The sequence below is a fragment of the Oncorhynchus clarkii genome, chromosome 13, assembly GCF_045791955.1.
Source record: "Oncorhynchus clarkii lewisi isolate Uvic-CL-2024 chromosome 13, UVic_Ocla_1.0, whole genome shotgun sequence".
Classification (NCBI taxonomy): Eukaryota; Metazoa; Chordata; class Actinopteri; order Salmoniformes; family Salmonidae; genus Oncorhynchus; species Oncorhynchus clarkii.
In genome coordinates this window covers 65,300,938-65,323,068 of record NC_092159.1, presented here as the reverse complement: position 1 = coordinate 65,323,068, position 22,131 = coordinate 65,300,938, and the positions used below count along the sequence as shown (strand labels likewise).

At 43.0% G+C, this 22,131-nt stretch overlaps 1 protein-coding gene across 1 annotated transcript in view; it reads right to left on the bottom strand.

Annotated features, from left to right (window-relative positions):
- LOC139424112 (caskin-1-like) overlaps positions 1-22,131 on the bottom strand; it is a 120,634-nt gene that overhangs the window by 64,024 nt on the left and 34,479 nt on the right. The window contains exon 2 of the mRNA XM_071175809.1: positions 7,990-8,041. Within this exon, the coding sequence (XP_071031910.1) occupies positions 7,990-8,041 (52 nt within the window). The remainder of the gene's footprint in view (positions 1-7,989; positions 8,042-22,131) is intronic.

The following is a 22,131-nucleotide window of genomic DNA, read 5'->3' as shown; positions in this document are numbered from 1 at the left end:
TACTATGACTTCATGACCAATCAAACCAAGGAGATCTACTATGACTTTATGACCAATCAAACCAATAATTCTACTATGACTTCATGACCAATCAAACCAAGGAGATCTACTATGACTTCATGACCAATCCAACCAAGGAGTTCTACTATGACTTCATGACCAATCCAACCAAGGAGATCTACTATGACTTCATGACCAATCAAACCAAGGAGATCTACTATGACTTCATGACCAATCAAACCAAGGATTCTACTATGACTTCATGACCAATCAAACCAAGGATTCTACTATGACTTCATGACCAATCCAACCAAGGATTCTACTATGACTTCATGACCAATCAAACCAAGGAGTTCTACTATGACCAATCAAACCAAGGATTCTCCTATGACTTCATGACTGGAAAAAAAACAATTATTGGTCCCTGTGAAGGAACATTTTAAGGCCCACCTCTCTCTTGGCATCGGGGATATTGTTGTTTTTATTGCGTGTGTGAGAAGCCCTGATTTAGGGCACAGTGGGAGGTATGGTAACTCCATAATGGACAGGAAGAGTCAACATGATGGATTAAAAAACCCAGCTGATGTCATAATGGACTGGATTACAACTACAATCACTCAACCTTATACACAGACACACACTGGGCTTCTATTGTGGGTTATCTAGCCAGCCCACCACATCTGTTTCCTGGTGTGTAGACTAATTTCGTATCTACTACTGTCAGCTGGATGGAGAGAGAGAGGGATATTTTTATGAAGGACGTTTGAGGTAGTTTAGCGAGCCAATGCTAACTAGCATTAGCGCAATGACTGGGTTGGGTATCTACCTAATTATATATACACCTATTGATTATAATTTTATTTAACAAGTAATTTAAGACAAGTAATTTAAGAACAGATTAAGACCAAATTCTTACTTACAATGACAGCCTAGGAACAGTGGGTTAACTGCCCTGTTAAGGGGCACAACGACATATTTTTACATTGTCAGCTCAGGGATTCGATCTAGCAAGCTTTCGGTTACTGGCCCAACGCTCTAACCACTAGGCTACCTGCCTAGTGGTTAGAGAAAAGAGAGAGATGGAGAAGGAGAGGAGAAAGGGATGGAAGAGAGGAGAGAGGGATGGAGAAGGAGAGGAGAGAGGGATGGAAGAGAGGAGAGAGGGATGGAGAAGGAGAGGAGAGAGGGATGGAGAAGGAGAGGAGAGAGGGATGGAGAAGGAGAGGAGAGAGGGATGGAGAAGAAGAGGAGAGAGGGGTGGATGGAGAAGGAGAGGGCAGAGGGATGGAGAGAGGGATGTAGGGAAGGATGAGAGAGAGATGGAGAGAGGGATGGAGGGAGAGAGGGATGATGGAGAGAGGGATGGAGAGAGAGGGATGATGGAGAGAGGGATGGAGAGAGAGGGATGATGGAGAGAGGGATGGAGGGAGAGGGGAGATGGAGAAGGAGAGGAGAGAGGGATGGATGGAGAAGGAGAGGGCATAGGGATGGAGAGAGGGATGTAGGGAAGGATGAGAGAGAGATGGATGATGGAGAGAGGGATGGAGGGAGAGAGGGATGGAGAGAGGGATGGAGAGAGAGTGATGATGGAGAGAGGGATGGAGGGAGAGAGGGATGATGGAGAGAGGGATGGAGGGAGAGAGGGATGAGGGAGAGAGGGATGGAGAGAGAGGGATGGAGAGAGAGGGATGGAGAGAGAGGACAAGAGATAAACTCAATGTACTTCATGTGGGGTTACAGTAGTGGTGTGTTTGATGCCTGATTTTGTGTGTGTGGGGGGGGGCATAGACCGTGTGTGAGTGTCAGTGTGAGGGATAGAGGCAGTGTGTCAGTGTGAGGGCCAGAGGCAGTGTGTGAGTGTCAGTGTGAAGGGATAGAGGCAGTGTGAGGGCTAGAGGCAGTGTGTGAGTGTCAGTGTGAGGGCCAGAGGCAGTGTGTGAGGGCTAGAGGCAGTGTGTGAGTGCTAGAGGCAGTGTGTGAGTGTCAATGTGAGGGCCAGAGGCAGTGTGTGAGTATCAATGTGAGGGCCAGAGGCAGTGTGTGAGTGTCCATGTGAGGGATAGAGGCAGTGTGTGAGGGATAGAGGCAGTGTGTGAGTGTCAATGTGAGGGCCAGAGGCAGTGTGTGAGTGTCCATGTGAGGGATAGAGGCAGTGTGTGAGGGATAGAGGCAGTGTGTGAGTGTCAATGTGAGGGCCAGAGGCAGTGTGTGAGTGTCAGTGTGAGGGATAGAGGCAATGTGTGAGGGATAGAGGCAGTGTGTGAGGGATAGAGGCAGTGTGTGAGTGTCAGTGTGAGGGCCAGAGGCAGTGTGTCAGTGTGAGGGATAGAGGCAGTGTAATAGTGTCACTGTGAGGGATAGAGGCAGTGTGCGAGTGTCAGTGTGAGGGATAGAGGCAGTGTGTGAGTGTCAGTGTGAGGGATAGAGGCAGTGTGTGAGTGTCAGTGTGAGGGATAGAGGCAGTGTGTGAGTGTCAGTGTGAGGGATAGAGGCAGTGTGTGAGAGATAGAGGCAGTGTGTGAGTGTCCGTGTGAGGGATAGAGGCAGTGTGTGAGTGTCTGTGTGAGGGATAGAGGCAGTGTATGAGTGTCAGTGTGAGGGATAGAGGCAGTGTGTGAGTGTCAGTGTGAGGGATAGAGGCAGTGTGTGAGGGATAGAGGCAGTGTGTGAGTGTCAGTGTGAGGGATCAAATCAAATTTATTATATAGCCCTTCGTACATCAGCTGATATCTCAAAGTGCTGTACAGAAACCCAGCCTAAAACCCCAAACAGCAAGAAATGCAGGTGTAGAAGCACGGTGGCTAGGAAAAACTCCCTAGAAAGGCCAAAACCTAGGAAGAAACCTAGAGAGGAACCAGGCTATGTGGGGTGGCCAGTCCTCTTCTGGCTGTGCCGGGTGGAGATTATAACACAACATGGCCAAGATATTCAAATGTAGGGATAGAGGCAGTGTGTGAGTGTCAGTGTGAGGGATAGAGGCAGTGTGTGAGTGTCAGTGTGTGGGATAGAGGCAGTGTGTGAGTGTCAGTGTGAGGGATAGAAGCAGTGTGTGAGTGTCAGTGTGAGGGATAGAGGCAGTGTGTGAATGTCAATGTGAGGGATAGAGGCAGTGTGTGAGGGATAGAGGCAGTGTGTGAGTGGCAGTGTGAGGGATAGAGGCAGTGTGTGAGGGATCGAGTCAGTGTGTGGGATAGAGTCAGTGTGAGGGATAGAGTCAGTGTGTAAGTGCCAGTGTGAGGGATAGAGGCAGTGTGTGTGGGATAGAGTCAGTGTGAGGGATAGAGTCAGTGTGTGAGGGATAGAGTCAGTGTGAGGGATAGAGGCAGTGTGTGAGGGATAGAGGCAGTGTGTGAGGGATAGAGTCAGTGTGAGGGATAGAGGCAGTGTGTGAGGGATAGAGTCAGTGTGAGGGATAGAGTCAGTGTGAGGGATAGAGTCAGTGTGTGAGGGATAGAGTCAGTGTGAGGGATAGAGGCAGTGTGAGGGATAGAGTCAGTGTGAGGGATAGAGTCAGTGTGAGGGATAGAGTCAGTGTGAGGGATAGAGGCAGTGTGTGAGGGATAGAGTCAGTGTGAGGGATAGAGTCAGTGTGAGGGATAGAGTCAGTGTGAGGGATAGAGGCAGTGTGTGAGGGATAGAGTCAGTGTGAGGGATAGAGTCCGTGTGAGGGATAGAGGCAGTGTGTGAGGGATAGAGTCAGTGTGAGGGATAGACTGAACATGTGAATCAAATCAAATGTTAATAGTCACATGCGCCGAATACAAACCTTACGCTGAAATAATTACTTACAAGCCCTTAACCAACAATACGGTTTTAAGACAAATAAGAGGTCAGAAAATATTTACTAAATAAACAATATATATTTTTAAAAAGTAACACAATAAAATATCAATAACGAGGCAATATACAAGGGGTACCGGTACCGAGTCAGTGGACCTGGAAACTCTACAGCCCCATCAGTTGCAGAGGGAGGTGTTTAGTCCCAGGGTCCTTAGCTTAGTGATGAGCTTTGAGGGCAACTATGGTGTTGAACGCTGAGCTGTAGTTAATGAACAGCATTCTCACATAGGTGTTCCTTTTGTCCAGGTGGGAAAGGGCAGTGTGGAGTGCAATAGAGATTGCATCATCTGTGGATCTGTTGGGGCGGTATGCAAATTGGAGTGGGTCTAGGATTTCTGGGATAATGGTGTTGATGTGAGCCATGACCAGCCTTTCAAAGCACTTCATGGCTACAGACGTGAGTGCTATCGGTCGGTAGTCATTTAGGCAGGTTACCTTAGTGTTCTTGGGCGCAGGGACGAAGGTGGTCTGCTTGAAACATGTTGGTATTACAGACTCGGTCAGGGAGAGGCTGAAAATATCAGTTGGTCCGCGTATGCTCTGAGTACACGTCCTGAGAATCCGTCTGGCCCTGGGGCCTTCTGAATGTTGACCTGTTTGAAGGTCTTGCTCACATCGGCTAAGGAGAGCGTGATCACACAGTCGTCCGGAACAGCTGGTGCTCTCATTCATGATTCAGTGTTGCTTGCCTCGAAGCAAGCATAAAATACATTTAGCCCGTCTGGTAGGCCCTCGTCACTGGGCAGCTCGCAAATGGGTTTCCCTTTGTAGTCCATAATAGTTTGCAAGCCCCCTGCCACATCCGACGAGCGTCAGAGCCAGAATACAGGTGAAAGCTATGATCCCTTATTGATGCCACTTGTTAAATCCACTTCAAATCATTGTAGAGGAAGGGGAGGAGACGGGTTAAGGAACGGTGCTCCTAACGTTTTCCTTCAATTTGCAGACCCTCATGCCAAATGAAAATATATTTTTAAATCAACAAAGCATAAGAATACTTTGTTTTGGATTGTTTGTCAATAAGGGTGAGCAGGGTGAATACATGGTCTGTTGTACGGTAATTTGGTAAAAAGCCAATTTGACATTTGCTCAGTACATTGTTTTCGTTGAGGAAATGTACGAGTCTGCTGTTAATGATAATGCAGAGGATTTTCCCAAGGTTACTGTTGACGCATATTCCACGGTAGTTATTGGGGTCAAAATTGTCTCCACTTTTGTGGATTGGGGTGATCAGTCCTTGGTTCCAAATATTGGGGGAGATGCCAGAGCCAAGGATGATGTTAAAGAGTTTTAGTATAGCCAACAGGAATTTGTGGTCTGTATATACAGTACCAGTCAAAAGTTTGGACACACCTACTCATTCCAGGGTTTTTCTTTATTTTAACAATTTTCTACATTGTAGAATAATAGTGAAGACATCAAAACTATGAAATAACACATATGGAATCATGTAGTAACCAAAAAAGTGTTAAACAAATCAGAATATATTTTATGTTTGAGATTTTTTCAAAGTAGCCACTCTTTGCCTTGATGACAGCTTTGCACACTCTTGGCATTTTCTCAACCAGCTTCACCTGGAATGCTCTACCAGACAGTCTTGAAGGAGTTCCCACATCTCTCAACTAGAGGAATGTTTGGTTACTATATGATTCCATATGTGTTGTTTCATAGTGTTGATGTCAAACCTTTAGACTGGTACTGTATACCAGGCGGTGTCAGAGGAAAGCTCAAAACATTTCACAAGTCATAAACTGTTCTCTCTGCTACGGCAAGCGGTACCGGAGTATCAAGACCAGGTCCAAAAGGCTCCTTAACAGCTTCTACCTCCAAGCCATACAACTGCTGAACAGCTTCTACCTCCAAGCCATAAAACTGCTGAACAGCTTCTACCTCCAAGCCATAAAACTGCTGAACAGCTTCTACCTCCAAGCCATAAAACTGCTGAACAGCTTCTACCTCCAAGCCATAAAACTGCTGAACAATTAATCAAATAGTCACCCGGACTATTTACGTTGATACAGCCCCCCATCCCATTTTGTTTTCACACTGCTGCTACTCCCTGTTTATTATCTATGTACATTCACTTCACCCCCACCTACAGGCACATATTACCTCAACTAGCCTGCACCCCCCCACACTGACTCTGTACCGGTACCCCCTGTATATAGTCTCCACATTGACTCTGTACTGGTACCCCCTGTATATAGCCTCCACATTGACTCTGTACCAGTACCCCCTGTATATAGCCTCCACATTGACTCTGTACCGGTACCCCCTGTATATAGCCTCCACATTGACTCTCCAGTACCCCCTGTATATAGCCTCCACATTGACTCTGTACTGGTACCCCCTGTATATAGCCTCCACATTGACTCTGTACCGGTACCCCCTGTATATAGCCTCCACACTGACTCTCCAGTACCCCCTGTATATAGCCTCCACATTGACTCTGTACCGGTACCCCCTGTATATAGCCTCCACACTGACTCTCCAGTACCCCCTGTATATAGCCTCCACATTGACTTAGTGTGTGTGTGTGTGTGTGTGTGTGTGTGTGTGTGTGTGTGTGTGTGTGTGTGTGTGTGTGTGTGTGTGTGTGTGTGTGTGTGTGTGTGTGTGTGTGTGTGAGAGAGAGAGAGAGAGATATATGTAGAACAGGTCCTCTGTTCTGATTGGCTGACAGAGCTGAGGCTGTCTGTGATTGGGAGCGGAATGTTCTGTAACCATGGAGATACTCCGGCACGGCGTGTGTGTGTGTGTTTGTTCAGAATACCGAATAGTCCCAAACCCCTGACTGACCCAGCTCTGTCTAGGCCAAGGAGACATCTCAATACTCTACAGTGGCTTCCTCTGTCTAGGCCGGTTCTGGATGGATCAGGGAGACATCTCAATACTCTACAGTGGCTTCCTCTGTCTAGGCCAGGGAGGCATCTCAATACTCTACAGTGTCTTCCTTTCTCAGAAGGAGAGGATAGTAGAGGAGATGATGAGGAGAAGAGGTTAGAAGAAAGAAGAGGAATTTAGAGGAGAGGAGAAGAGGTTAGAAGAAAGAAGAGGAAGTTGGAGAGGAGAGGAGAGGAGAGGAGAGGAGAGGAGAGGAGAGGAGAGGAGAGGAAGTTAGAGGGGAGGGGAGGGGAGTGGAGACGATGGGAGGGGAGGGGAGTGGAGATGAGGGGAGAGGAGATGAGATGAGATGAGAAGAGAGGAGAGGAGAGAAGAGGAGAGGAGAGGAGAGGAGAGGAGAGGAGAGGAGAGAAGAGGAGAGGAGAGGAGAGGAGAGAAGAGGAGAGGAGAGGAGAGGAGAGGAGAGGAGAGGAGAGGAGAGGAGAGGAGAGGAGAGGAGAGGAGAGGAGAGGAGAGGAGAGGAGAGGAAATCCTCTGTTAACTAGGAAGAACCCTGGCATTTAATATTTATAACACATTTGACATTTCAGTCATTGAGCAGAAACATCCAGAACCACTTTCATAAACGATCAGGGTGATGTGCCTTGAATATCCACAGAAGATTTAACAAAAGTTAAGTAAACAATAATAATGAACAGTAAACATTACACTCACAGAAGATCCAAAATAATACAGACATTTCATATGTCATATTATGTATATATACAGGGTTGTAACGATGTACAAATGGTTGAAGTACACAAGGGAAAATAAATAAGCATAAATATGGGTTGTATTTACAATGGTGTTTGTTCTTCACTGGTTACCCTTTTCTCGTGGCAACAGGTCACAAATCTTGCTGCTGTGATGGAACACTGTGGCATTTCACCCAGTAGATATGGGAGTTTATCAAAATTGGGTTTGTTTTCTAATTCTTTGTGGATCTGTGTAATCTGAGGGAAATATGTCTCTCTAATATGGTCATACATTGGGCAGGAGGTTAGGAAGTGCAGCTCAGTTTCCACCTCATTTTGAGGGCAGTGAGCAGATAGCCTGTCTTCTCTTGAGACCCAGGTCTCTCTGTGTGTGTGTGTGTGTGTGTGTGTGTGTGTGTGTGTGTGTGTGTGTGTGTGTGTGTGTGTGTGTGTGTGTGTGTGTGTGTGTGTGTGTGTGTGTGTGTGTGTGTGTGTGTGTGTGTGTGTGTGTGTGTGCGTATCTGTGTGTGTATCTGTGTGCGTATCTGTGTGTGTGTCTCTGTCCACTCACCCGTCAGTATCCTGGAAGTTGACGTTGACCCTCTTAGCAGAACCAAGGAGTTCTGAAACAGACAGAACAACAGACTTTAGTTACTTTAGTTAAATTAAACATAAACTATTTCCTTTCTAACATGTATTATAAGTTAATTATGAAATAAAGTGTGGTTGTATTTGAACAGCAGCTCAGTGCCAGCAGGTGGGTTGTAACGTAGAGAAATAGGACTATTATATATTATAAACGTTAATTATTAAATAAAGTGTGATTGACAGGTGGGTTGTAACGTAGAGAAGAAGGACATTGGACGTACAGCCAGCCAGCCGGTGGTTACCTAGGAAACAACCCGGTACAGTTCCGTTGGGGAATTTATATAACTACCAGGTGATGAACTGCCTTGTCTCTCACACACACACACACACAGAGAGACAGAGAGACAGTAAGTGACTGAAATAGTAAGTGAGGAAGTGATCTGTCTTCCAGACAGTAGAGAGACTGTCCTGCATCCTGCCTCAGGAGAGAGAGGAGACGGTGTGTGTGTGTGTGTGTGTGTGTGTGTGTGTGTGTGTGTGCGTGCGTGTGTGAGTGTGTGCGTGTGTTCCATTTCAAGACCCCTCCCCCCCCCCAAAAAAAGGGATTAATCAACTGTCACCGGGGTGTCTGTCCCTCCCCCTCTCAGAAGATCCCGCAGGTGAAGAAGCCGGATGTGGAGGTCATGGGTTGCCGTGGTTACACGTGGTCTGGGGTTGTACTATGCAACGGGCGACCATGTAAACTCTTCTACAACATGAGGAAGTGGATATTTTTGGGCAAAGTATCGACACGTTGTTTTAAAATCGAGAGACGAGCTTGTAGTTTTCTTTACTGACCCTCATTTTCACTTGTCTGATCGACTTGATGCCGAGTTTCTCTGGCGACTGGCCTGTCTGGGATGATACCAGATTATAATTCCAGATTATAATGCCGAGGTTCTCACACGACTGGCCTGTCTGGGATGATACCAGATTATAATACCAGATTATAATGCCGAGGTTCTCACACGACTGGCCTGTCTGGGATGATACCAGATTATAATGCCGAGGTTCTCACACGCCTGGCCTGTCTGGGATGAAACCAGATTATAATGACGAGGTTCTCACACGACTGGCCTGTCTGGGATGATACCAGATTATAATCTCGAGTTTCCCACACGACTGGCCTGTCTGGGATGATACCAGATTATAATCTCGAGTTTCTCACACGACTGGCCTGTCTGGGATGATACCAGATTATAATACCAGATTATAATGCCGAGGTTCTCACACGCCTGGCCTGTCTGGGATGATGCCAGATTATAATGACGAGGTTCTCACACGACTGGCCTGTCTGGGATGATGCCAGATTATAATCTCGAGTTTCTCACACGACTGGCCTGTCTGGGATGATGCCAGATTATAATGCCGAGGTTCTCACACGACTGGCCTGTCTGGGATGATGCCAGATTATAATGCCGAGGTTCTCACACGCCTGGCCTGTCTGAGATGATGCCAGATTATAATGCCGAGGTTCTCACACGACTGGCCTGTCTGGGATGATGCCAGATTATAATGCCGAGGTTCTCACACGACTGGCCTGTCTGGGATGATGCCAGATTATAATCTCGAGTTTCTCACACGACTGGCCTGTCTGGGATGATGCCAGATTATAATGCCGAGGTTCTCACACGACTGGCCTGTCTGGGTGATACCAGATTATGTATGTGTCTTTACGTATCATTTTAGTGCAAATCCAACACTTGTAATGTAGGTACAGTATGACAATAAGGAGATGAACGTTACAGGCAACAGTTTATGAGGTAAATTTTATTTTATTTTATTAATAATTGCTAAAAATGTTTGCAGTTGTTCCCATAGATCGGCAGTACGTGGTGGCTCCAGGTATCACTGACCCTGGGCAAGCTAGCATCTGGGCTAACACAGCTAAGCTAGGGCTAACACAGCTAAGCTAGCGTCTGGGCTAACACAGCAAAGCTAGGGCTAACACAGCTAAGCTAGCGTCTGGGTTAACACAGCTAAGCTAGGGCTAACAGAGCTAAGCTAGCGTCTGGGGTAACACAGCTAAACTAGCGTCTGGGGTAACACAGCTAAGCTAGCGTCTGGGCTAACACAGCTAAGCTAGGGCTAACACAGCTAAGCTAGCGTCTGGGCTAACACAGCTAAGCAAGCGTCTGGGCTAAAGCAGCTAAGCTAGCGTCTGGGCTAACACAGCTAAGCCGCGTCTGGGCTAACACAGCTAAGCAAGGGTCTGGGCTAACGCAGCTAAACTAGCGTCTGGGCTAACATAGCTAAACTAACAACTGGGCTAACACAGCTAAACTAGCGTCTGGGCTAACACAGCTAAACTAGCGTCTGGGCTAACACAGCTAAACTAGCGTCTGGGCTAACACAGCTAAACTAGCGTCTGGCTAATACAGCTAAACTAGCGTCTGGGCTAACACAGCTAAACTAGCGTCTGGGCTAACACAGCTAAGCAAGCGTCTGGGCTAATACAGCTAAGCTAGCGTCTGGGCTAATACAGCTAAGCTAGCGTCTGGGCTAATACAGCTAAACTAGCGTCTGGGCTAACACAGCTAAACTAGCGTCTGGGCTAACACAGCTAAGCTAGCGTCTGGGCTAATAAAGCTAAACTAGCGTCTGGGCTAACACAGCTAAACTAGCGTCTGGGCTAACACAGCTAAGCTAGCGTCTGGGCTAATACAGCTAAACTAGCGTCTGGGCTAACACAGCTAAACTAGCGTCTGGGCTAACACAGCTAAGCTAGCGTCTGGGCTAATACAGCTAAACTAGCGTCTGGGCTAATACAGCTAAACTAGCGTCTGGGCTAATACAGCTAAGCTAGCGTCTGGGCTAACACAGCTAAGCAAGCGTCTGGGCTAACACAGCTAACCTAGTGTCTGGGCTAACACAGCTAAGCAAGCGTCTGGGCTAATACAGCTAAGCTAGCGTCTGGGCTAACACAGCTAAGCAAGCGTCTGGGCTAATACAGCTAAGCTAGCGTCTGGGCTAACACAGCTAAGCAAGCGTCTGGGCTAATACAGCTAAGCTACCACGAGGCTAGTGGAAGGAAGCCTGGTTTACCACGAGGCTAGTGGAAGGAAGCCTGGTTTACCACGAGGCTAGTGGAAGGAAGCCTGGTTTACCACGAGGCTAGTGGAAGAAAGCCTGGTTTACCACGAGGCTAGTGGAAGGAAGCCTGGTTTACCACGAGGCTAGTGGAAGGAAGCCTGGTTTACCACGAGGCTAGTAGAAGGAAGCCTGGTTGACCACGAGGCTAGTGGAAGGAAGCCTGGTTTACCACGAGGCTAGTGGAAGGAAGCCTGGTTCACCACGAGGCTAGTAGTAGAACAGAGAGGCTGGCTACACACACACACACACACACTCACACACACACACACACACACACACACACAGACAGGACAGACAGAGCCTGTTGAACAGAGTTTGCCAGTCATTGCCATCTGCCTATCAACGAAACACTGCTAACAAATTCAGACCACACAACTTCCTGTCTATTAAACTTACAAAATGATGTTAAGTGACAAGCCCACAAAACGACATGAATATTGTGTGTTCACTCACTAGATATCTGTAGACATAGATAATACATTCACGTGTGTCATGACTCCCAGCAGTCTGCACGTCTCACTAGATATCTGTAGACATAGATAATACATTCACGTGTGTCATGACTCCCAGCAGTCTACACGTCTCACTAGATATCTGTAGACATAGATAATACATTCACGTGTGTCATGACTCCCAGGAGTCTGCACGTCTCACTAGATATCTGTAGATAGTACAGTGCATACGGAATACCCCATAATGACATCACAATACCCCATAATGACATCACAATACCCCATAATGACATCACAGTACCCCATAATGACATGACAATACCCCATAATGACAAAGCAAAAACAGGTATTTAGACATTTTTGCAAATTTATTGTAATATAATAACTGAAATATCACCTTTACATAAATATTCAGACCCTTTACGCTGTACTTTGTTGAAGCACTTTTGGCAGCGATTACAGCCTCAGGTCTTCTTGGGTATGACGCTACAAGCTTGGCACACCCGTATTTGGTGAGTTTCTCCCATTCTTCTCTGCAGAAAGAAGCTATTTGGACGTAAATGATTGTTGCAGGAATTAAATTCCTCTGTTTTAATACCCAATTAAAATCAAACACTCTGTCAATTCATAAGGATATGTATGACCCTTATTAGTATTATTAGTATAAAAATGGACAGAGCCCAGTCTTAAAGTCAAACAGCAGCCTTTATTCACGAGAGTACTGCTCCTTACACATTTTACCACAGGTTATAAACTGAAAATGACGTCAGCGTTTTCTAAATGTTCCGTCTCTTCTTGACACTGGTAGAAAGGCTCTATAGTTCTCAAGCCTTCCCACCTCGCCTAGAGCCAAGGTCAGCCAGTGTAGATAAGCATTCTAGCCAGTCTGACGATATAGTTCATTCATTTCTACCAAGGAACAGACAGTCATTGTTCTAATTCTTGATTATATTTACACACATTATATTCAGTACTGGGATCAAAAAGAAAATTCATACATCTATACAGTAACATAATAGTATTCTGATTAGGACATATACAGTAACATAATAGTATTCTGATTAGGACATATACAGTAACATAATAGTATTCTGATTAGGACATATACAGTAACATAATAGTATTCTGATTAGGACATATACAGTAACATAATAGTATTCTGATTAGTACATATACAGTAACATAATAGTATTCTGATTAGTACATATACAGTAACATAATAGTATTCTGATTAGTACATATACAGTAACATAATAGTATTCTGATTAGTACATATACAGTAACATAATAGTATTCTGATTAGTGCATATACAGTAACATAATAGTATTCTGATTAGTACATATACAGTAACATAATAGTATTCTGATTGGTACATATACAGTAACATAATAGTATTCTGATTAGTACATATACAGTAACATAATAGTATTCTGATTAGTACATATACAGTAACATAATAGTATTCTGATTAGTACATATACAGTAACATAATAGTATTCTGATTAGTACATATACAGTAACATAATAGTGTTCTGATTAGTACATATACAGTAACATAATAGTATTCTGATTAGTACATATACAGTAACATAATAGTATTCTGATTAGTACATATACAGTAACATAATAGTATTCTGATTAGTACATATACAGTAACATAATAGTATTCTGATTAGTACATATACAGTAACATAATAGTATTCTGATTAGTACATATACAGTAACATAATAGTATTCTGATTAGTACATATACAGCAACATAATTGTGCTGCCATCCTGTTAGAAGGTAACAGATTATTTTATTACAAGGGTTCAATTGGATTTTCATTGTGTGCAATGGTGTTATTTGCCCCCTAGTGGATGTTTCTGGTACTTAGAAAGACTACGCAAACAGGAAGTAGAGAATTTGTTCTCATAGAATTTGTTGCATAGAAGCAGCTACAAACAACGCTACGGTGCAGGTCTTTCAATGTAGTTATTTCTTGTCACGCTTCAGCCTTGGAAAATATTTGTTTGTAAGTTCAATTCAAGCATTTAGCTAATGGTTATAATCTTGTTATTGATAGAGTTGCTTACATGTCAATGTTGGTTGCATTTACTCACAAATTGCAATGCTTTTCATGTATGTCGTTAGCTGTATTACTTTGCTCGTGCGTCATGCAAACTAATTGTAAAATATACAATACTGTAGTTTTGTTACTGTTCCTAGTGTAATATGCTTTGTTATTCTACATAAATGGTTGTACATTATTAGAGTAATGAAAGGAGCCAATTACCATATGAGTAACAATTAGCTATATGGGTTGGCATCATGCCAGATGCATGGTACCTTAGCGCGTGCTTTGTATTTATGCAACTTCAAATGTATAATATACAGCTACTGTCGGTGTGAATTGAATACTAAAGTATATTCTTTTCTGTATTTTGCAGTTTCACAACATAAACGTTTTCAATATATTCATTCAAGAAAAGACACGCCTTGGGAGTTTTATTGAAGACTTAGTTGTTAGCTATCTGTCTAGTTTTGCATGGGAACGCAACTCAAGGGCAGAATAATAATAGTATTCTGATTAGTACATATACAGTAACATAATAATAGTATTCTGATTAGTACATATACAGTAACATAATAATAGTATTCTGATTAGTACATATACAGTAACATAATAGTATTCTGATTAGTACATATACAGTAACATAATAGTATTCTGATTAGTACATATACAGTAACATAATAGTATTCTGATTAGTACATATACAGCAACGTAATAGTATTCTGATTAGTACATATACAGTAACATAATAATAGTATTCTGATTAGTACATATACAGTAACATAATAGTATTCTGATTAGTACATATACAGTAACATAATAGTATTCTGATTAGTACATATACAGCAACGTAATAGTATTCTGATTAGTACATATACAGTAACATAATAATAGTATTCTGATTAGTACATATACAGTAACATAATAATAGTATTCTGATTAGTACATATACAGTAACATAATAGTATTCAGATTAGTACATATACAGTAACATAATAGTATTCTGATTAGTACATATACAGTAACATAATAATAGTATTCTGATTAGTACATATACAGTAACATAATAGTATTCTGACTAGTACATATACAGTAACATAATAGTATTCCGATTAGTACATATACAGTAACATAATAGTATTCTGATTAGTACATATACAGTAACATAATAGTATTCTGATTAGTACATATACAGTAACATAATAGTATTCTGATTAGTACATATACAGTAACATAATAATAGTATTCTGATTAGTACATATACAGTAACATAATAGTATTCTGATTAGTACATATACAGTAACATAATAGTATTCTGATTAGTACATATACAGTAACATAATAGTATTCTGATTAGTACATATACAGTAACATAATAGTATTCCGATTAGTACATATACAGTAACATAATAGTATATACAGTAACATAATAGTATTCCGATTAGTACATATACAGTAACATAATAGTATTCTGATTAGTACATATACAGTAACATAATAGTATTCTGACTTAGTACATATACAGTAACATAATAGTATTCTGATTAGTACATATACAGTAACATAATAGTATTCTGATTAGTACATATACAGTAACATAATAGTATTAGTACATATATAGTACATATACAGTAACATAATAGTATTCTGATTAGTACATATACAGTAACATAATAGTATTCCGATTAGTACATATACAGTAACATAATAGTATTCAGATTAGTACATATACAGTAACATAATAGTATTCTGATTAGTACATATACAGTAACATAATAGTATTCCGATTAGTACATATACAGTAACATAATAGTATTCTGATTAGTACATATACAGTAACATAATAGTATTCTGACTAGTACATATACAGCAACATAATAGTATTCTGATTAGTACATATACAGTAACATAATAGTATTCTGATTAGTACATATACAGTAACATAATAGTATTCTGATTAGTACATATACAGCAACGTAATAGTATTCTGATTAGTACATATACAGTAACATAATAATAGTATTCTGATTAGTACATATACAGTAACATAATAGTATTCTGATTAGTACATATACAGTAACATAATAGTATTCTGATTAGTACATATACAGTAACATAATAGTATTCCGATTAGTACATATACAGTAACATAATAGTATTCTGATTAGTACATATACAGTAACATAATAATAGTATTCTGATTAGTACATATACAGTAACATAATAATAGTATTCTGATTAGTACATATACAGTAACATAATAGTATTCTGATTAGTACATATACAGTAACATAATAGTATTCTGATTAGTACATATACAGTAACATAATAGTATTCTGATTAGTACATATACAGTAACATAATAATAGTATTCTGATTAGTACATATACAGTAACATAATAGTATTCCGATTAGTACATATACAGTAACATAATAGTATTCTGATTAGTACATATACAGTAACATAATAATAGTATTCTGATTAGTACATATACAGTAACATAATAGTATTCTGATTAGTACATATACAGTAACATAATAATAGTATTCCGATTAGTACATATACAGTAACATAATAGTATTCTGATTAGTCAGTCCTGATTGAAACATAATTAGTCATTATTGATAAAAATTCCCTTAACAATGACGGACATTATCGAACAAAACAAACATTTATTGTGGCGCTGTGATTCCTGGGAGTGCATTCTGATGAAGATCGTCAAAGGTAAGTGAATATTTATAAATGCTATTGATGACTCATGTTGACTGGGCAACATGGCGGATATTTATTTTGACTGGTTTGGGCTCTGAGCGCCGTACTCAGATGATGCTTTTTTCCGTAAAGTTTTTTTAAAAATCTGACACCGCGGAGAAGGAGAAGCCTATCATCATCTCACACAAAATCACATCTCTGCAATCACTCAACGCACCAATGTAAAATGAGATTTTTGGATATAAATATGCACTTTATCGAACCAAACATACAAGTATTGTGTAACATGAAGTCCTATGAGTGTCATCTGATGAAGATCATCAAAGGTTAGTGATTAATTTTATCTCTATTTGTGCTTTTTTGTGACTTTTTGTGGCTGGTTTTTCTGTGACTTGGTGGTGACCTAACATAATTGTTTGTGGAGCTTTCGCTGTAAAGCATTTTTGAAATCAGACACTGTGGCTGGATTAACGAGAATGTTATCTTTAAAATGGTGCCTAATACGTGTATGTTTGAGAAATTTGATATATGAGATTTTTGTTGATTTGTATTTGGCGCCCTGCAATTTCATTGGCTGTTGGCGAGGGGTTCCGCTAGCGTAACGGGATTTCGTTAGACAGGTTAAAGGTCTTGCTCACATCGGCTCCGGAACAGATGGTGCTCTCATGCACGTTTCAGTGTTATTTGCCTCAAAGCAAGCATAGAAGTAGTTTAGTTTGTCTGTTAGGCTCGTGTCACTGTAATGGTTTGCAAGCCCTGCCACATCCGACGAGCGTCAGAGCCGGTGTAGTACGAGTCGATCTTAGTCCTATATTGATGCTTTGCCTGTTTGATGGTTCGTCAGAGGGCATAGCGGTCCAGGTTAGAGTCCCGCTCTTTGAAAGTGGCAGCTCTAGCCTTTAGCTCAGTGCGAATGTTGCCTGTAATCCATGGCTTCTGGTTGTGGTATGTACGTACGTACAGTCACTGTGGGGACGACCTTCCTCAATGCACTTATTGATAAAGCCAGTGACTCATGTGGTCCTCAATGCCATCGGATGAATCCCAGAACATATTCCAGTCTGTGTTAGCAAAACAGTCCTGTAGTTTAGCATCTGCTTCATCTGACCATTTTCTTATAGACCGAGTCACTGGTGCTTCCTGCTTTAATACAGTGTTGGATGATGAAAATAGAGACAAATCAAATCAAATAAATATGGGTTGTATTTACAATGGTGTTTGTTCTTCACTGGTTGCCCTTTTCTTGTGGCAACAGGTCACACATCTTGCTGCTGTGATGGAACACTGTGGCATTTCACCCAGTAGATATGGGAGTTTATCCAAATTGGGTTTGTTTTCTAATTCTTTGTCTCTCTCTATATATATATATCTATATATATCTATATATATATATATATATATTTAGCTGCCTCTCTCTCTCTCTCTATCTCTCGGGTCTCTTCTCTTATTTCCTAGACTAATGGCACGCTTGAGGCCAATTCTTTGTGTATTTGCCTGCGTGTGTGTGTGTTTGCGTGTGTGTGTGTTTGTGTGTGTGTTTGCGTGTGCGTGTTTGCGTGTGTGTGTGTGAGTGTTTGCGTGTGTGTGTGTGCGTTTGCGTGTGTGTGTGTGTGTGTGTTTGCGTGTGTGTGTGTGTGTTTGCGTGTGTGTCTGTTTGCATGCACGTGTGTGTGTGTGTTTGTGCGCGCACGCGCGTGTGTTTGTGTGTGTGTGTGTGTGAGTGTTTGCGTGTGTGTGTGTGCGTTTGCGTGTGTGTGTGTGTGTGTGTGTGTGTGTGTGTGTGTGTGTGTGTTTGCGTGTGTGTGTATGTGTGTTCGCGTGTGTGTGTGTTTGTGTGTGTGTGTGTGTGTGTTTGCGTGTATGTGTGTGTGCGTGTTTGCGTGTGTGTGTGTGTGTGTTTGCGTGTGTGTGTGTGTGTTTGCGCGCACGTGTGTGTGTGTGTGTGTGTTTGTGCGCGCATGCGTGTGTGTGTGTGTGTGTGTGTGTGTATTAATTTGTTGTCATCATAAAAAGACCAAGCCTTTCCCACTGTCATCATAAAAGGACAGAGTTGCTGAGAGGGAGTGGGAGGGCTGCCAACATCACACACTCACTGCCAGAGATAGAGAGAAAGGCAGAGAGAGAGACAGAGAGAGAGAGGGGCAGGGAGAGAAAGAGGCAGAGAGAGAAAGAGAGAGAGAGAGAGGGGCAGGGAGAGAAAGAGGCAGAGAGAGAAAGAGAGAGAGAGAGAGAGAGGGGCAGGGAGAGAAAGAGGCAGAGAGAGAAAGAGAGAGAGAGAGAGAGACAGAGAGACAGAGATGTTTCCCATGCCAATAAAGCCCATTGAATTGAATTGAAATGAGAGAGAGAACACGAGAAAGAGAGACAGAGAGAGAGAGTGTGTGTGTAAGGGGCGATGTGTTGCTGGCTGTTTGATCGTCATCAGCTTCCTTCTTCCAAGTCAGAACCTCCTGTGAAGGGATTTCTGACCAATGTGTAGAACACATTCACACACTATGACCCAAAATGCAACCTGTCAAACACGTAGTCCTGACTATGTAGCATCCTCAGTGATCTATATCATATAGAATCATATAGAACCTCCTGTAAAGGGATTTCTGACCAGGCAGAACACATTCACACTCTATGACCCAAAATGCAACCTGTCAACAGGTAGTCCTGACTATGTAGCATCCTCATTGATCAGCCTACTGTGGAGCAATCAAGTTACCGGAGACAAATGTGAACCAATCAGGTCGTCAGGGACAGCTGTGGTCCAATCAGGTCATCAGGGACAGCTGTGGTCCAATCAGGTCGTCAGGGACAGCTGTGGTCCAATCAGGTCGTCACGGACAGCTGTAGTCCAATCAGGTCGTCAGGGACAGCTGTGGTCCAATCAGGTCGTCAGGGACAGCTGTGGTCCAATCAGGTCGTCACGGACAGCTGTAGTCCAATCAGGTCGTCAGGGACAGCTGTGGTCCAATCAGGTCGTCACGGACAGCTGTGGTCCAATCAGGTCGTCAGGGACAGCTGCGGTCCAATAAGGTCGTCAGGGACAGCTGTGGTCAAATCAGGTCGTCGGGGACCGCTGTGAACCAATCAGGTTGCCACGGACAGCTGTGAACCAATCAGGTCGTCAGGAACACTGGTGAACTAATCAGGTCCTCTGGGACAGCTGTGGACCAATCAGGTCGTCTAGGAGGCTTTTCAGCCCAACATAATTCTATCTCAACATTCAGGAGAGCAAGGCCGCAGAGAGGGGGGTTGCTAAGCAACAAGCATCCTGCAGTACTTCCTATCATATATAGTACACACACACACACACACACACACACACACACACACACACACATATATATATATATACAGTGTGTGAGTCCAGGGGCCCACACAGTCCCACCCACACATCAGAAAACCCAATGTGTGTTACTACTGAGAGTGAATGATGTAACATTCCTTCTGTATCCTCTACAGCAGCATCATCCTCCTCAGCACTGGTCTATATCAACCCAGTCATATAGAATCACACTGGGAGAGGACTGGTCTATATCATATAGAATCACACTGGGAGAGGACTGGTCTATATCATATAGAATCACACTGGGAGAGGACTGGTCTATATCAACCCAGTCATATAGAATCACACTGGGAGAGGACTGGTCTATATCAACCCAGTCATATAGAATCACACTGGGAGAGGACTGGTCTATATCATATAGAATCACACTGGGAGAGGACTGGTCTATATCAACCCAGTCATATAGAATCACACTGGGAGAGGACTGGTCTATATCATATAGAATCACACTGGGAGAGGACTGGTCTGTATCAACCCAGTCATATAGAATCACACTGGGAGAAGACTGGTCTATATCATATAGAATCACACTGGGAGAGGACTGGTCTATATCATATAGAATCACACTGGGAGAGGACTGGTCTATATCAACCCAGTCATATAGAATCACACTGAGAGAGGACTGGTCTATATCATATAGAATCACACTGGGAGAGGACTGGTCTATATCATATAGAATCACACTGGGAGAGGACTGGTCTGTATCAACCCAGTCATATAGAATCACACTGGGAGAAAACTGGTCTATATCATATAGAATCACACTGGGAGAGGACTGGTCTATATCATATAGAATCACACTGGGAGAGGACTGGTCTGTATCAACCCAGTCATATAGAATCACACTGGGAGAAGACTGGTCTATATCATATAGAATCACACTGGGAGAAGACTGGTCTATATCATATAGAATCACACTGGGAGAGGACTGGTCTATATCATATCAAATCAAATCAAATCAAATTTTATTTGTCACATACACATGGTTAGCAGATGTTAATGCGAGTGTAGCGAAATGCTTGTGCTTCTAGTTCCGACAATGCAGTAATAACAAGTAATCTAACTAACAATTCCAAAACTACTGTCTTGTACACAGTGTAAGGGGATAAAGAATATGTACATAAGGATATATGAATGAGTGATGGTACAGAGCAGCATAGGCAAGATACAGTAGATGGTATCGGGTACAGTATGTACAAATGAGATGAGTATGTAAACAAAGTGGCATAGTATAGTATAAAGTGGCTAGTGATACATGTATTACATAAGGATACCGTCGATGATATAGAGTACAGTATATACGTATGCGTATGAGATGAATAATGTAGGGTAAGTAACATTTATATAAGGTAGCATTGTTTAAAGTGGCTAGTGATATATTTACATCATTTCCCATCAATTCCCATTATTAAAGTGGCTGGAGTTGAGTCAGTGTCAGTGTGTTGGCAGCAGCCACTCAGTGTTAGTGGTGGCTGTTTAACAGTCTGATGGCCTTGAGGTAGAAGCTGTTTTTCAGTCTCTCGGTCCCAGCTTTGATGCACCTGTACTGACCTCGCCTTCTGGATGATAGCGGGGTGAACAGGCAGTGGCTCGGGTGGTTGATGTCCTTGATGATCTTTATGGCCTTCCTGTGACATCGGGTGGTGTAGGTGTCCTGGAGGGCAGGTAGTTTGCCCCCGGTGATGCGTTGTGCAGACCTCACTACCCTCTGGAGAGCCTTACGGTTGAGGGCGGTGCAGTTGCCATACCAGGCGGTGATACAGCCTGCCAGGATGCTCTCGATTGTGCATCTGTAGAAGTTTGTGAGTGCTTTTGGTGACAAGCCGAATTTCTTCAGCCTCCTGAGGTTGAAGAGGCGCTGCTGCGCCTTCTTCACGATGCTGTCTGTGTGAGTGGACCAATTCAGTTTGTCTGTGATGTGTATGCCGAGGAACTTAAAACTTGCTACCCTCTCCACTACTGTTCCATCGATGTGGATAGGGGGGTGTTCCCTCTGCTGTTTCCTGAAGTCCACAATCATCTCCTTAGTTTTGTTGACGTTGAGTGTGAGGTTGTTTTCCTGACACCACACTCCGAGGGCCCTCACCTCCTCCCTGTAGGCCGTCTCATCGTTGTTGGTAATCAAGCCTACCACTGTTGTGTCGTCCGCAAACTTGATGATTGAGTTGGAGGCGTGCGTGGCCACGCAGTCGTGGGTGAACAGGGAGTACAGGAGAGGGCTCAGAACGCAACCTTGTGGGGCCCCAGTGTTGAGGATCAGCGGGGAGGAGATGTTGTTGCCTACCCTCACCACCTGGGGGCGGCCCGTCAGGAAGTCCAGTACCCAGTTGCACAGGGCGGGGTCGAGACCCAGGGTCTCGAGCTTGATGACGAGCTTGGAGGGTACTATGGTGTTGAATGCCGAGCTGTAGTCGATGAACAGCATTCTCACATAGG